The sequence below is a fragment of the Lepidochelys kempii genome, chromosome 27, assembly GCF_965140265.1.
Source record: "Lepidochelys kempii isolate rLepKem1 chromosome 27, rLepKem1.hap2, whole genome shotgun sequence".
Classification (NCBI taxonomy): domain Eukaryota; kingdom Metazoa; phylum Chordata; order Testudines; family Cheloniidae; genus Lepidochelys; species Lepidochelys kempii.
In genome coordinates this window covers 19,176,207-19,192,239 of record NC_133282.1, presented here as the reverse complement: position 1 = coordinate 19,192,239, position 16,033 = coordinate 19,176,207, and the positions used below count along the sequence as shown (strand labels likewise).

The 16,033-nt window shown below is 43.5% G+C and overlaps 1 protein-coding gene across 4 annotated transcripts in view; it reads right to left on the bottom strand.

Moving 5' to 3' along the window:
* NBR1 (NBR1 autophagy cargo receptor) overlaps window positions 1–16,033 on the bottom strand; it is a 28,726-nt gene that overhangs the window by 7,782 nt on the left and 4,911 nt on the right. For 3 of the 4 annotated variants that reach the window (XM_073326075.1, XM_073326072.1, XM_073326074.1), the window contains exons 3-17: window positions 15,531–15,593; window positions 14,141–14,159; window positions 13,333–13,355; window positions 12,302–12,520; window positions 9,949–10,023; window positions 8,570–8,787; window positions 7,367–7,531; window positions 6,543–6,749; window positions 5,139–5,298; window positions 4,304–4,595; window positions 3,669–3,817; window positions 3,056–3,131; window positions 2,397–2,507; window positions 1,326–1,487; window positions 1,064–1,198 (exon numbers count right to left, since the gene is read on the bottom strand). In XM_073326075.1, coding sequence (XP_073182176.1) covers window positions 1,064–1,198; window positions 1,326–1,487; window positions 2,397–2,507; window positions 3,056–3,131; window positions 3,669–3,817; window positions 4,304–4,595; window positions 5,139–5,298; window positions 6,543–6,749; window positions 7,367–7,531; window positions 8,570–8,787; window positions 9,949–10,023; window positions 12,302–12,520; window positions 13,333–13,355; window positions 14,141–14,159; window positions 15,531–15,593 — 2,074 coding nt within the window. The remainder of the gene's footprint in view (window positions 1–1,063; window positions 1,199–1,325; window positions 1,488–2,396; window positions 2,508–3,055; window positions 3,132–3,668; window positions 3,818–4,303; window positions 4,596–5,138; window positions 5,299–6,542; window positions 6,750–7,366; window positions 7,532–8,569; window positions 8,788–9,948; window positions 10,024–12,301; window positions 12,521–13,332; window positions 13,356–14,140; window positions 14,160–15,530; window positions 15,594–16,033) is intronic. The other variant, XM_073326076.1, reaches the window with a different exon arrangement.

The window sequence follows — 16,033 nt, the reverse complement described above, 5'->3', positions numbered from 1 at the left end:
CATCTCTTGTTCTTTACTTCCCACACAAGAGGACACCTGGAAACACCTGAGGAACAAAGACTGAACTGGGGGGGGGGGGGAAGTACTGGACCCAGGCTAAAGGGATTTCTAGCCTGTGTATGAAAAACTTGGGGATTCCAAGCTGTAAAGCAAGTGCAGCTTGTGCTTTAAGAATCTGCAAGCCTGCTTATACATCACTCAGGCTGAGAAACTACTAAAACATATCCAATCTAGTATGTTAAGCTTAGTTTGTGTTTTTGTTTATTAGGTAATCTGCTTTGATCTGTTTGCTATCACGTATAATCTATCTTTTGTAATTAATACATTTGTTTTTGCTTTATCTAAACCAGTAAGTTTGAAAGAAATGCTTGGAAATCTCAGCTCAAGGGGCAAAGGCTGTTGAAGAAATAGCTGTGTTTTGTTGACAGCAGAGCTCTCTCCTGTTGACATAATAAAACCAGCTCAATGAGCAGTGATAGCTAGGTTGGTGGGAGAGCATCTCCTGCTGACATAGTGCTGTACACACAAGTGCTTCTGTCAGTGTAACTTATGTTGCTCAGGGGGATGTTTTTTTCACACCCCGGGAGTGACAAAAGTTTTTCCAACATAAATGCTAGTGTAGATACGGCCTAACATGGACACAGACTGAAAACCAGGCCCTTCACCTAGTGTTATGACAGACACCTACCCAACTAGAATTCCCCTTTCAAGTTTTCATTAGCCCCCTGTAGTTTAATTCCATTTTGCAGGAGAAAACTGTTTCAACTGCTGCTCGGTTAGAGTACAGACCCCGATCTTCTAACGCAACAATGATTCCCTTCCACAGACTTCTAATTGTATTTCAGAGTTTATCACAATTCTTAACATGGGATCTATTACAGCCTTAGAGTCAGCCATTCAAACACACATTTGACCTCACTGGTTGGTTTTTTTTTTTTTTTTTTAAAAAGGCAGTTCTAAATCAAAACAGGAATTTTAAGAGAAGTCCTATCCTGTGTTAAGAAGGAGGTCAGATTAGATGATTACAGCGGTCCATTCTGGCCTCAGAATCCATTTTACTTACCAAACCTATTTTCCTCTGTCTGTTGGCTCTTTGACCCCATTTCCTTGGGTTTGGAAGTGGAATTACTTTTTGTCCTAATAGCTTCTTCACTTTTTACACTGTAACTGAAGGTGTCTTGTAGTGTTTGCAGAGAGCCTAACAGAAGAAACAGGAAGAACAGTTAAAATGCTGTACCCACCTTCAGGATGAGGCAATTTATTACCAAGGTTCAGCTGCACAAAATTAAATAAAGCGACAGAACTCAGCTGAGGGGAGCACTCACTCTGCAGTGATTTCTTCCTTTGAGGGGGTTTGTGGTCAGGTGCAGCATCCAGGGTGAGTGAGCGTATGACTGTTTCACATACAAACTGAGTCCCACTCATGTCTTCTTCCCCTTCTTCCAAGTTCACTGGATGTTCAGCCTTCATTGTCACCATGTGAGCATCTACAGGACAGCAGGCTTCAATTACCACTTTGCAAGTGAAGTACCCCAGCTTATTTTAGAGGAACGTATCACATGGACTATGTGAAAGGCAGCCTGACCAGGGCAGAGGCTAGCACAAGTAAACCTCTAGGTTTTCAAATGTTATTACTTCTTTGAAACAGATGCATTCCAGAGTTCACTTCCTTTAAAGTTAAATATAAGTGAGTAGAATCTTGAGAAACGCATGGACCAGAGAGACTGCAGTTTTCTGAGCATAACTCAAAGCACAACTGCAAGGGGGAGAGGTTCTGAGTTCTGGAGATTTTCTAACTGCTGTTTCTCACAGGATCTAAAATCCACGTGAATCCCGCAATCAGAGTGGATCAGCCAATGGTAGATTATGAGCCAGGCATTCTCATTTGCTCCTCCATAGAAAGGGTTAAAAGGAGCAAACATTTAAGACGCTAAAGTAGTTTGGACTGAGAGCTTGTCTACACTACCACGCAGGGTCAATTTAAGACTCAACTTCAGCTATGTGAATAGCGTAGCTGAAGTTGACGTACTTAGATCTACTTCCTGTGATGTCTTCACTGCGGTAAGTCGACAGCTGATGCTCTCCCGTCGAATCCGCTTGCGCTCCTCATTCTGGTGGAGTACCAGAGTTGACGGGAGAGTGCTCAGCAGTCGATAGACACGATAAATCGGGTGGGTCGTGTAGACAAGCCCTTAGACTCAATGAGCAGAAATGCGGAGTAAGGCGGCACCATTTTCGCTGCATTTCAGGCCACAGCGGCAATTTAAGGCAACAAAGAGGTTGCAACAAATTTGGTGGTGGCAGCAGGTAGGTGGTTCCCACTTACAGACCTTAAACTGCTAGCAATCTAGAGAAAACGGGAAATGTTCCTGGGGACTCCAAGGGTGACCACTTACCAGGTACTGGTTTAAATCCACTCCCCTCATTTTCCTCCTCTATCTGACCCAAGCCAGGCTTCTCTATCAGAGGGCTATCATGTGGCAGAGGAGACATGCATGGAGTCATGTCTGGAAAATAAAGGTAAAAAAGATTTATTTGCATTACAGGTAACTGTAATATGCATTACTGCTAAACAAAAGGCAACCTTTCAAGCAATTAGCCATTTTTAGGTTTAGCACCCCCCTCAGGTTACTTGCTCCAAGGTTGATGGAGACTGAGCATCTGAACAAGCACCTCAAACAGGCTGATCTATGATGCTCCACTGACACTGGCTGGTTGGGTGGACAGAAGAGCAGCCTCCCTTGAGGTCCATCACCTTGTTAATGGTGATGCGAGTGAGAAAGGGAGTCAAAAATGAAAGCACAAGAGACCCTCAAGATTCCGCTGGGCCAGAGCAAGGGGAATTCTGAGCTAAGTGCAGAGAAGAGCTCATTACTCTACCTCTGCCTCAAGAGGCAAAGTCTCACATGCAGAGTGCCAAATCGCTTCTCCAGCATCTCAGTCCATGGAGACCCAAAGGAAGAATCGGCTGTCTGCGTGACCACAGTCATACTCCTCTATTCTATGTCTCCTGGAATGGGAGATGCTGTGCACCAGAATTTAAGAAGTTCCTTACCAACAGGAGTGTTGTGTGGCACTCGCTCCAGTTCCTGCACAATGTTAATGTCCAGCAGCTCGAAGGACAGCAAATCCTACAGGAGAAAACCCCAGATAATTTCCATTAGTGTGCCCTGCACTGCACCCCCACACAGAACCTACCAGCACCACATTTATTATAAATAAATCTATTCCACTTCTCCAGTGGCCTCAGAATTTCAGGCAGGCTGCAGCTCTCTAGTAGGACTCCTATGTCCAATGCAGAAGAATAGTTGTGTTTTTAAAATCAGTGAATTACCAGAAAGAGGGAGGCTATACAGTGGGAGCAAAGCACATACAAATGCCCTTTATTAGGGGCAAAGGAGGTGCCCATATAACTCAGTGTGGAATAGGTTCTACTGGGATAACAAGATAGGTGGCATTCCTATTGTAGTGGCAACAAGTTCCCACTACTGGTTGCTCCAGGGAAATAGTAGTTTTACTGAATCAGAAAAGCTTTGGCCTGTATTTTCTTGAACCCAAAACAGCTGACAGTTCAAGACAGAGGCAACTAACCCCTGTGAATCTCTATGCACTTTACTAAAACCAGGGCACAAAAAATCTTTTCTTCTGCTTTTAATTTAGTATTTTACCTGTGCAGTAAGGAGATCAACTGATGGGATGTAAAACTCTCTCTCACTGGGGATATTTTTAATCTTCAGAGGGATGGCTGGCACTGGCAAGTCTGTCTGCTCCATCTCCTCACCAGCCTGCTGGCCTTCTACTTCTAATTTTGAAGAAACTGCCTGCAGAAAACCAAGGGTGGGGAGGAGAGACATCCCAGAGGCACCTTAAATTAACACCCTCTGATGTTGCAGGAGGCTCAAAAATAGTTATATAAAATACGAAGCCAGAATATTATGTAGAATGACAGTATGAATATGAAAAAAGCCTCATTCCACCTACTTTGGAGCCTTACGGACAGGTGCAAATCTCATAAGAGTGGGGTCTTGCAAGGTTTCAGTTACAACAAAAGCCAAAAAAAAAAGCACCTGCAATACACCGCAACAAGTAATTCCAGGTTCGGCAAAGCAACAGGTAATATGTTAGCAACTACAGCAACAAAGTTAGGCCACCTTTTTTAAACAATGGGAAACAACTGAAACAATCCCCAACACTAGATCAACACTGCGGGAGGACGGAAGCAACTACACCATTACACCAAATAGAGACAGACACTATTTTCTCTTCCATAGGTAGAGCCCATCATCATATCAGTTTGGGATACTTGCCTCATTTCTACATGAAGCGTTATCCTTTAGACTGGAACTACAGGTCTTCTGATTTCTCTCCAGACAGGCAGTGACTGGGGAGGGATCCACAACAATGCTGCACCAAACTCTGGGCCCAAACTGCTCTCCCTTGTGTGACAGCCGCCAATGAGAAGCATAGGTCCCTTCTAGAGGAGGAGCAATAAACTCGACAGAGACAATCCCCACTTGCCCCGCTGGCAGGGATGGCACCAACACGTCCTTTTTTTCAGAAGACCCCAGGGTCAGGTTTCCCCACATGAATTTCAGCTGAAGGATAAAAAAACAAAACCAACTAGTTTATTGGCAGCCTAACCTCCCCCACACTCACCAGCTCTGCTCTTTCAGCGGAGGACCCTTCTAACGAACGCTTCAGGCTTTCTAAGTAAGTCACAGTCTGGCACAGGTTGATAAAATATTGATGTTTCAGTTTTAATTTTGGTCTAGACTAATGAAAGGAAAAGGCTGTGGTGCTGTGGTCAGATGTTTGTATGTGTGATAGAAGCAAAAGCCGATGACAGAACCACCATGCTGTGGGGCCCCTCCCCCCTGACAACTCACTAATTCAATATAGTTTCCCAAAGTTATGGCGGTCATTAACCCCTTTTCTTCAGTCCTCTGCCATCTATTCTGAGGAGTGCAAGAAGTGTACTCTTCTATGAGCAGACTAGCCAGAACCTGAGGCAGGTGTTGCTTTGGCTGCAGTCAAAATCAAAATCCCCGTCCATAGCCAACACATACAAACATTACCTCCTGCAACTTACTCAAGTGATTTACAAGTGTAAACACAGCAATAGCAAAACAGGGGGGCACCTTGGTGTCTGAGTTCCACTCCACATTGCCAGTGTTCTTCATTCGCCAGTGCTTGATAAACTTTGTCCCTGGTTGTATATGAGTCCCGTCAGGCAAATTCTCATCCACGAATGCTGCGCTCAGTGTAGGGACAACTGTTGAGCAGGGCAGGATAGGACTCCTGAGTACAGAGCAAAGCACAGAAGCCACTCTGAAACTGATTGAATCAACCAGACTGACCTATTTCAGCTGTCATTCTTCTCCTCAGCCTGTGGAAGGCAGATCCAAAGCCCTAGCATTTTAAATAAATATCTTCCACTTATGTTCTAAAATCCCACCATTTAAGCAGTTCGTCTTCCTTTGCTTATAGGGGTCAAAATAAAACATTTTTCTGAAAATTCCCCCTAGTATAAAGATTAATATAAATGAAATAATTTGTTCCGAGCTGGTTTACTTTCATTTGACAGTTCTTTGGCCTAGAATCAGCAAAACATTTAAAATGCATACTGAAATGCTCTGTTGAATCAGAACACTAGTATCTGGTCAGCCTCATCATTTCCCCTGTAAGGATTCTCTGCAATAGATGGGTTTAAATGTTCCCCCCGACCAACCCACAAAAAAACTTGACAGAAGGCTTAGGGACATGTCAATTTAAACACAGGTCCTGCACTACATTTCAAATTAGTGTCCTTTAAAAGAAGTGGAAATATTTCCTATTTAGTAAATAGGTAACAACTGGATCTACTATACTCATGGAGAGTTTAAAGTAGCTCCAACTAATGTTAATTGGATTCAGACATGTATAAAGGGAAAATATACACTCCAATGATTTTAAAGGAATGAGAAACCAGAGATATTACATGTTTTAAATCTGTACATGCATAAAGTAGAATGATTGAAAAACTCAAGCAGACTTCTCCACTTGGAAGACCCCCATCTAATGAGACAACAGGGTGCTATAGCCTCCACTCTTACCTCAGCATGGTCTTGTGCAAAACCTGTGCACATGGAGCACAGACTAGATTCCAAAAGGAGCCCGTCAGGAAGACAATAAAAAATGCAGTCTGTTCAAATGAGGCACCAAGTCAACTTCAATTTATGTTGCCCTCCCTCCTTGTCATTCCACCTCAAATTTACACCCCTCATGCTCTCCCAACGCACACAAGATGCCCATCTTATGCTCCATATACACCTGTTTTCAGATTTTTGGTAAGGGATAGGATTTTAACAAACAGCATCAAACTTTGCAGTCCTCACTAGGGCAAAGCTCTCATGGAATCTCTCTGCCATCGGTGAGAGTCTCCAGGATTTAGCCTTTCATTATTTCATAAAATTCTAGATGACATTTTAACCTCGTCGCATCACAGGATCAAGAAATAACACAGCTATGCACGAAGCACTGCTCTGGCTCCCAGCATTCCTTACATGATGGCACTGGGTTGCAGGCTCTCTGGTTTGATAGTGGGTGAGCCGGTGATCTCCAGCGCATGGACAGAGTTCCACAGGTGAATCTTCCTGTGCAGCTTGAGCTGCTTTTTAAGCTCTCGGACTTCAGCCTTGCGCTGTTTCTTCTCCGCTCGTAATCTTTGCTTTTCTGCCTTCAAAAATCTTTTGTCCATCTGTTTCTGGAGCCTGTGAATAAAGACATCCAGCTCTGTACAACATACACTTAGCTACCGAACTGGAGTTCAGCTTCCATCAACAACACAAATTCTAGTTCTGCCAGGAATGTTTCATGGAACACTAAATGAAAAGCCTCAGGCTTCTACGAGCAATATCCCAGTGACATCTTCTGAAGGGCACATTTCCCAAAGAATGGAAATCTGCAACAAATCCTGAAGAGTAGCTGGTGAAGATATTCAATGTGGCACTGATGGAAGAGCTAACTCATGGAAGTCACATTAACGTATGTGGCATCACAGGGACGTACTGAACTCGTTAGGTGCTGTAGAACCCAGCTATGAGACAAGAAAGGAGAAAAAAACCTCTGCCTAACTAACTATCTCTTCCGCCTTCTTGCTGAAGAGTCTAGGACAGTCTTGGATTTAATGTGGCACAGACATATGCTACTCTGCTTAGTCATCTACTCCATATTCTGGAAATGATGCATATGCCAGTTTCCACTTCTTGCTTTCTTCTATATCTGAAGTCATAAAAACCTAAACAAAACTGCAAATATAGGCGTTTTCAAACTGCCTCCTGCAGACCAGAAGAACATTGCCGTGTAACTGAGGCAGCTATGCATTTACCTAACTTGCTCCAGAGTAGCAGGGAGACGAGGGGAGAACTGCCCAACGCTGTAGGTCTCAGAGACACATAGAACAGGTCTCCGCAACTTCAACAAGACATGATTAGGATCATGTGCATACGTCCCCGCCTCACACGATTCACAGATACTGTAGGCTGGGCACACACTGCAAAGGAAGTAAAGGCAAGCAGGTTACTTAAAAGTAAATAAAGGAGTGGGGTGTGTGCGCGCGCGCGCACCCTCATACGGGCAACACCCCCATCTCCCTAAAGCAGCAAATCACTGTATCAGAACCTCTGCATATTAGGCAAGACTACTTGTGTGGAGCAGGGGTCGGATCCATCATTTGTGCAGCCACCTCTATCGGGAACATTCTTTCCAAGCCAACCCCATCCAAGACATTGAGTCATTTCCTCTTTAGTGTCACATCTTAAGACATGCCTTACTCAACTTATGAGTGACTGACTGCAGATTGTTTTGCGACAGAGGGTAAGAAAGACTAAGCAAAATTCTCTGTAAAATATACTGCAGTACAGTGGATGATACAGTGTAGGGGACAGGACACCAGAGCTCTTAGCAGCCTCCCAGGGCTGTAAAGCAGATGTACTGATGAAATGAAATCAGTGGAAGTATCTCAATCTGTATGCTCTGAGTGACAGAGGAAATATACATCAGATTGAACTATGTCAATTGCTACAGTTGCTATTTAGGCCATAAAAGAACCAAGTATTTATTTGTACAGGAACTCAAAGGGCAGCTGCCCCTTTTTATGGGATGTGTGTTATCGCACAGCACTTAGATACCCATCAGTATGATCCTTATAAATGTATTTGTAATGCAGGGTTCAGGGCTTGGAATTCTCATGTGGCGATGGAAAAGAAGAGGAGAAAAAAAAAGGTGCACCAGCCGAGTAACCAATCACGGCCCACAAGAGAACGATGTACGAAAGACCTCATGATCTCCGATCTAGGCCCGTATGCCACTGGGAAAGTTGCCAGATCACCAAAAGCACATGTACTGGAACAGTTGCTGATTATGCAAGACATGCAGCAATGGACACGGGGCATCTGAGACCAGGATCACACCTTGTGGATTCAAACTTTTGAGGTTTTTCCAAGTTCCAACAATTTCTCATCCTATAAAGCACAGGCATGCAACATGGATGTGTCACTCTTCTGAACAAGCAGATGCCATCAGACTGTACCTGCACTGGTAGCGGATCCCCACAATCCGGGTGTGGCAGTTGCTGCAGGAGATTAGCCAGTCACACTGGCTGCCTTGTGTCGACTGGGTCTCTGGAGCGGGATGTGGTGTTACGGTGGAGCTGCTGGATGAGTCTGGGGGCCGATGATGAAGGATGAGCGTCTCACTTAGTTTTTGCTCAAGTTTCTCAACAGTTTCTTTAACTACTCGTTCCCTAAACTGAGGAAAAGAAGGTGGTCACCAATGGCACCTGCCTGGACAACTTTAGGTTTTGGTCCACATAGTCCCAATATCCCCAATTTTTAAGACAAAAAGTTCATTGTTAATTCCTTTTCCTCTCTTGGCATCTTCCAGGCTGAAATCAGTGGAGTATCATCCTCAGAGAGCCAGTTGGCTTTTTACAAAATACCAAACCACTTATTTTAACGAATCAAGTTTGTAGCAGAAAAGCTAACAGAAGATTCTAAATACTGACTCTATGGCACAGCTTCCTAGGCAGGTCAGGTAACTCTGGGAGTTAGGTAAGTCTAGAATTTTCCCTTAAACTCAGGGTTTGCATGGATCTTCCCAGACAGCAAGCAGGTCTTCAGCCTTCATTTTTAGAAGATCCCTAAAAGTCTGAATCTTTACTTACCTCATAAATAAGCGGCTGCTTAGTTTGTGGTGCTATTATTACAGGGATCATTATTACTTGGATTAGTTCAGGAAGGAAGTAGCTGATTATTCCTGGCTAGTTATCTCTCCTGTGAGCTTGTGTATTAAGGAGCTGATCGACAACAACATTAATATCCATGTTAACAGTCTATATGTTCTACTCACTGGTCTCCTAGGAAGCGTTACCTTTAGTGGCCTAGCCTCTCTTAATTGTTCTGTTTATGTTGTGGTTCAAAGTCTTAAGAAGCCCTGAGGGATACACCTGTTGAACTGGTCAAACAGGACATTCTAAGAGTGACACCATATTATATGCAAGTTCTTCCGGACAATGACTAGCATGAGATCCTAAGGGCTGTGTGGAATGCAACATGGATTCTACTGTGGCAGTCTCCCAATGGAAAGTGAGAATCCCTAAACTACTCCAACCCTTGTCAAAGCTAAGATTATTTAAAATCAGATTGGAAAACATTTGTAAATGTTCAACAAGGAACAATCCAGCTTTGACAAGGGATAGAGCAGTTGTAACTTTCAGCGTGGACCATATCTTAGGCAACAGCTACATTACAGAATTGTAGTGGTTTCTTGATATTTAGAAGCCAAGTGCCATCTGCTTTAAGGAAACCAGATTAACCAGACCTATACTTGTAAGAAACAAAATCCTCCCCGCATCCCCCACAGTGTCTCACATAAACCTTTGAGAGGACAAAGATCCAGGGAAACACTTACTGATTCCAAGTAGCTAGTAAACCACTCTGGAGGCTTTTCATTGGTTCCTTCAGCTTCGTTGCGATTTACCTTTTGCTGTAGAGCCAAAAATAAATTGCAAACCTTAAATACATAATTTCCTTGTATGTATCTCCTATCAATTTGGGATTAAGCAGCAAAAACCCCAACTCCAAATACATTCCTTTCCCCTTCCCCCCCAGCCCCATGAACAGCCAGGAGAGTTCAGAACATATTCCCCTCAAACACCTTTCACCCTGAAACTCTGTTTATGGTATGTCTACACTACGAAATTAGGTCGAATTTATAGAAGTCGGTTTTATGTATTCGAGTGTGTGAGTCCCCACAGTAAATGCTCTAAGTGCATTAAGTGCATTAACTCGGAGTGCTTCAACAGTACCGAGGCAAGCGTCGACTTCTGGAGTGTTGCACTGTGGGTAGCTATCCCACAGTTCCCGCAGTCTCCGCTGTCCATTGAAATTCTGGGTTGAGATCCCAATGCCTGATGGGGCTAAAACATTGTCGCGGGTGGTTCTGGGTACATGTTGTCAGGTCCCCCTTCCCTCCCTCCGTGCAAGAAAGGGCAGACAATCGTTTTGCGCCTTTCTTCCTGGGTTACCCGTGCAGAAGCCATACCACGGCAAGCATGGAGCCCGCTCAGCTCACCGTCACCATATGTCTCCTGGGTGCTGGCAGACGTGGTACTGCATTGCTACACAGCAGCAGCAACCCATTGCCTTATGCCAGCAGACGGTACAGTAGGACTGGTAGTCATCATCGTCATGTCCGAGGTGCTCCTGGTCGCCTCTGTGAGGTCGATCAGGAGTACCTGGGCAGACATGGGCGCAGGGACTAAATTTGGAGTGACTTGATCAGTTCATTCTCTTTAGTCCTGCAGTCAGTCCTATTGAACCATCTCATGGTGAGCAGGCAGGCAATACGGATTGCTAGCAGTCCTCTTGTACCATCTTCTGCCAGGCAGGCAAGAGATGAGGATGGCTAGCAGTCCTATTGTACCATCTTCTGCCGAGCAGCCATGAGATGTGGATGGCATGCAGTCCTTCTGCACTGTCTGCTGCCAAAGATGTAAGAGATAGATGGAGTGTATCAAAACAAGAAATAGACCAGATTTGTTTTGTACTCATTTGCAAACCCCCCCCCTCCCCCCCGCCTAGGGGGCTCATTCCTCTAGGTCACACTGCAGTCACTCACAGAGAAGGTGCAGCGAGGTAAATCTAGCCATGTATCAGAGGCCAGACCAACCTGCTTGTTCCAATAGGAACAATAACTTAGGTGCACTATTTCTTATTGGAACCCTCCGTGAAGCCCTGCCTGAAATACTCCTTGATGTAAAGCCACCCCCTTTGTTGATTTTAACTCCCTGTAAGCCAACCCTGTAAGCCATGTCGTCAGTCGCCCCTCCCTGTGTCAGAGCAACGGCAGACAATTGTGCATCTGAGTTGAGAGTGCTGTCCAGAGCAGTCACAATGGAGCACTCTGGGATAGCTCCCAGAGGCCAATACCGTCGAATTGTGCCCACAGTACCCCAAATTCGACCCGGCAAGGCCAATTTAAGCGCTTATCCACTTGTCAGGGGTGGAGTAAGGAAATCGATTTTAAGAGCCCTTTAAGTCGAAATAAAGGGCTTCATCGTGTGGACGGGTGTAGGTTTACATCGATTTAACGCTGCTAAATTTGACCTAAAGTCCTAGTGTAGACCAGGGCTCAGTCTCCTAGAAGACCACTGGAAGCCTCGTAAGCAAGCCACTGTCTGCATACACTAGAAGTTTACTGGCAAAGAGTCCTGTGGCACCTTATAGACTAACCGACGTATTGGAGCATAAGCTTTCGTGGGTGAATACCAATGCTCCAATAAGTCGGTTAGTCTATAAGGTGCCACAGGACTCTTTGGCGCTTTTACAGATCCAGACTAACACGGCTACCCCTCTGATAAAAGTTTACTGAAAGCTTCCTCCATTATTAGCATTAGCTGCAAAATTACACACTGAAAGCTAGAGAAAATTACTTGAGAGCCGCTAGTTTGTAGCTGAGAATTACAGAGGGAATCAAGGCTTTAGGAATCTAACAATCGCACCTCTTCTAATGTTTAAGACCCCGTCCTCGACATTAAGGATTCCTTCATCCTAATATCGGACCAAAAAAAAAATCCCTCCTCAGTTGCATCCAATCAACTTTACTGATTTCAGTGGGTTTGAACAAGTGTGACTGAGGGGCAAAATTTTGACTCAAGCCTCCATCTCATGTACAGGTAGATGACTACCAGCCTGCAATAATAGGCTATCAAGTGAAACATTTCAAAATCATTTGTTTTGAACAATACAGCTTTGTATCCTACCTGTGCTGTGGTTTCCCTTTCAGCCTTTAAGTCCTGCCCTAAGGCCTGAGCAAGCATGGAATAGTGTGAGAGAGGTCTCTTTCCATCTTTGGGAATGGATAGTTTTTCTAACCCAGCTTTTTCACAGACTTGCGTGGAACAGGAATGCGAAGTTTCACTTGGAAGGGAGTTTACTTGATACACTTTCATTTGGAGCTGATTTCCTTGTGTAACTGCAATCTAAGTGAACAGTGCGTGACACATACACTTTCCATTCTTGCCATTTCACAAGCAACAAGCAAGTTTTCCTACAGAAACATACTACAATGGTATGACAGAAAAGCCAAAAAAGCAAGTGACATGCCAGACTACAGTCAGCTGGTCTCTATTACCAAATAAAATAATTAGAAAGTCATAATATAAATGGAACGGAAAGCAGACAGAGCTTCTGTAGGTTTTGCTAAATCCACAACAGAGCAGTTTATCTGACCTGATAAACAGGATGACTAGGAAGAACTTTAGCCCTGGAGCAGTCAGGAGATTACTTCACAGTTCTTTTGTTCTTGAATATTTAAACATTATTTCCAGAACAGAAATTCAAAATTGAACCAAGTGATGAAAGGATTTTTCTTGTGCTAGTTACACAGCAAGTGGTTTACTGTTTACAGCTGCTCTGACAAATTAACCTTAGATTCAGCAGCTGAGCTCATCACCACTGTAGTTTACATTACTCAGGAATGCAGGACTGGAGCTTGTATGTGGTAAGGCCTTTAAGAGCCTGGAAGACCATGCGTCGGAGTCTCTTTTGCATTCTCTGAATATTGTTTTGTTTTTTAAGACGGGAAACATTTGGGAAGTCAGTGTAACAATATTTTGGCCTGGAAGAACTATTCTAATAAAGTCTTCAAACTAGCATCTAAAACTAGAAAACTTTACAACCAGGTTGTTCTGATTCCCCACATGCCAGATAGCCTGAGAAAAATCCAGCACTATGTGGATTTCAAATATAGAGATTTTTTAAGATATCAGAAAACGTTACAGGGACCAGTTACCTTCAGAGCTTCTTCATATTCCTCTAAAAGAAAAAAGAAGAAATGCGTGAATACTTCCATGTCCTAGACATAACATGGGGCATTTAGCATGTGCTATTTGGGTTCCTGTGTCAGGAAGTGGTTGCTCTTCCTCAGGGACACGATAGCATTTAAAGGGCCTTCTGCAATTTACAAAGTAGCACAAAAGACGGTATATGCATCTGCAATCTGGCAATGTAAAATTTCTCCCTTCATTTCTACTCATTTCTCATAATTCCCATACAACCAGCCAATGGATCACCAAAAAACCCTTAGAACTCCGCAGAAGACCTGAGCGTCAGGACCTACCCAGGTAGAAATTCATGACATCAGCAGCCTTGATGGACCAAACAGCCCTTCATTTGTGAAGAGCTTGAGCAAGGAACATGATAAAGCCAGCAACCAGCACCCAAGCATGGATTCCCCATCCAGGGAACTTTAGGGGGAGGAATGATCAGATGCCACTCACACAGAACAAAAGCAGGACAATTCCATGAGAGCAACAGAACTAGCCAACACTCCACAAGCCTTTTAACAATTTAAAAACCATCTCTCTACATAGCTTCCAGCAAAGTTAATAAGTCAGGGAGACACCAGAAGGATGGTTAAAAGGGGAGTCTTAAGACTAGCAGTGCTATAGATTTTCAGAAGCCCAGACCCTCCCTCTTCACCACTGAGATGCCCTGAATTGGCACGGCCTAGCAGTACCACATTTCCCCAGAAACTTAAGCAGAGCTATTACTTTACTAAAAATAATAAACCAAGTATGAAAAGCAAAGTAATACCTTACCTTCGCTATTGATAGAGACCTGTGAAGAGAAATAATAGTGAGCAAAAGCCATCATGTCATTAATATTTCCTATTATTACTCCCCATATGTTCCAACAACTACATTTGAAAATTTATTTTCAAATAAAATTCTCTTATTCAGAATTTCAGAAACACGGTCTTACTTCTGTTACCTCATTCTCAATCTCCACCCAGGTGTTATTTCATCCAGCTGCATCTTGTTATTAACATAGATTGTATGCTCTTTGGGTCTTTCTACTAGATTTGTATACCAATCCCCAGCTGAGGCCTCGAGGCACTACTAGAACACAAACACAATCCTGTCTACGAGAAGCAAGTTGGAGAAGATTCCATCCGTGTCTTTGGGCCATTGACAGAAACCTATTACCTTTCACGGTGTAATGCTCAACTGAATTAGACACAAGCCAGCCCCATCTCCTACAGTTTGCCCGATTAGTAAGTGTGCACAGAAAAGTTATTAATCCGTTGCATAAAATAGATCCTATTTCATCACTACAGACTGTTGATTCTGAAGATCCTGGGCAATGAGTCATCAGTTAGCATTTTGGAATGAAGTTTAACAAGAGAGCACCTAGTCTTCATAGGTGTGCCTTAAATGATAAAGGGAGACTCCATTCCTGTAATCTTTTTCTGGAGACAACACAATACTGATCTGTTTGTTAAAGTACCAAAAAGGGCTTTCCTCAAAGCTTCCAGAAGTGTTTGCTTTTCTCCCAGCATACAAGAGCAGCTGTGAGCTATCCAACAGGGGTAGTGTTCAGGAGCTTTCTGAGAGTTTTACTGTGATCTCTAACTATATATTGAGAGGCAGTGAGTGGGTCAGGTTATGCTATGCAGCTAGTTACCCAAAAACAATAATTACAAATAGGCAATTTACTCACTCAGAAGGGAAGCATCACTTCACAGAGATCATGGAGTTTGAATAAGACATGCAAAGAATTTGAATGCTTCACGTCATAGAAATAAGCCTAAATTTTCCATGAGAAAGGGCATGGACTAAGGAGCTAGGGCTTTGCAGTGGCTGACAACACAAGTAGCTACAACCCTGTGAGTCTCCAGGAACAGGAACATCCCTCCCACATAACAGCATGGAACTACTATAGGTTTTCACTAGGCCATGGGAGATGGCAGCAGGACTGCATTTTTCCATTTTTTTTTTTTTTTTAAACAGGAACATCTCATTTTACAAGAGGGGAAACCAGCAAAGTGAATCCTCCATGTGGAGCTGCAGAGTTCCAAAAGGAATTAACTCTGACCTGTCTAGCAGCTACAAACCATCAACTTACTGGCCTCACACTAATGTTTCCGGGGGGGAGGGGAGAGATGGATTGGGGGGACGGGGACACAACAGGAATCACTAACATAAGTACCTCATCATTATCGTCATCCATGTATTTGATCTGAATGTTGCTTAGATCAAATGAAACTTTCACCTGCAAGTAAAATTACAAAGAGTGAGACAGGAACATGGTCATTCTCAGTTAGTCATAGTTATTAATAGGGGAGACTGTTAAACTCTCCCCTCCCATTGTCTCTCATTTGAGATCAATCAAGTTTTATGAAATCCATTTTTCTGCAGTCAAATTACATCCCTCTCTAGGCCTTACACAATTTAAATACCCATCATGACCAAGGGCAATACTCCCCTTTGATCCCTTCTTCGTTAGTTAATATGCACCTAACCCAAGCTTCATTCAGCAACCTTTCCACTGAAACAGGATTTACACAAGGTTAATGGTCCTATTCTGTGTAAACACCCTGCAGTAAAGAAAGGCTGAGGCAAACTATTTTTAAGCACCTGCACTTTTACACAAACAAGCAATCAGGAGACAGTTTACTCCTGAAGAGCCTTTATTTGACATACCTGCTTTAC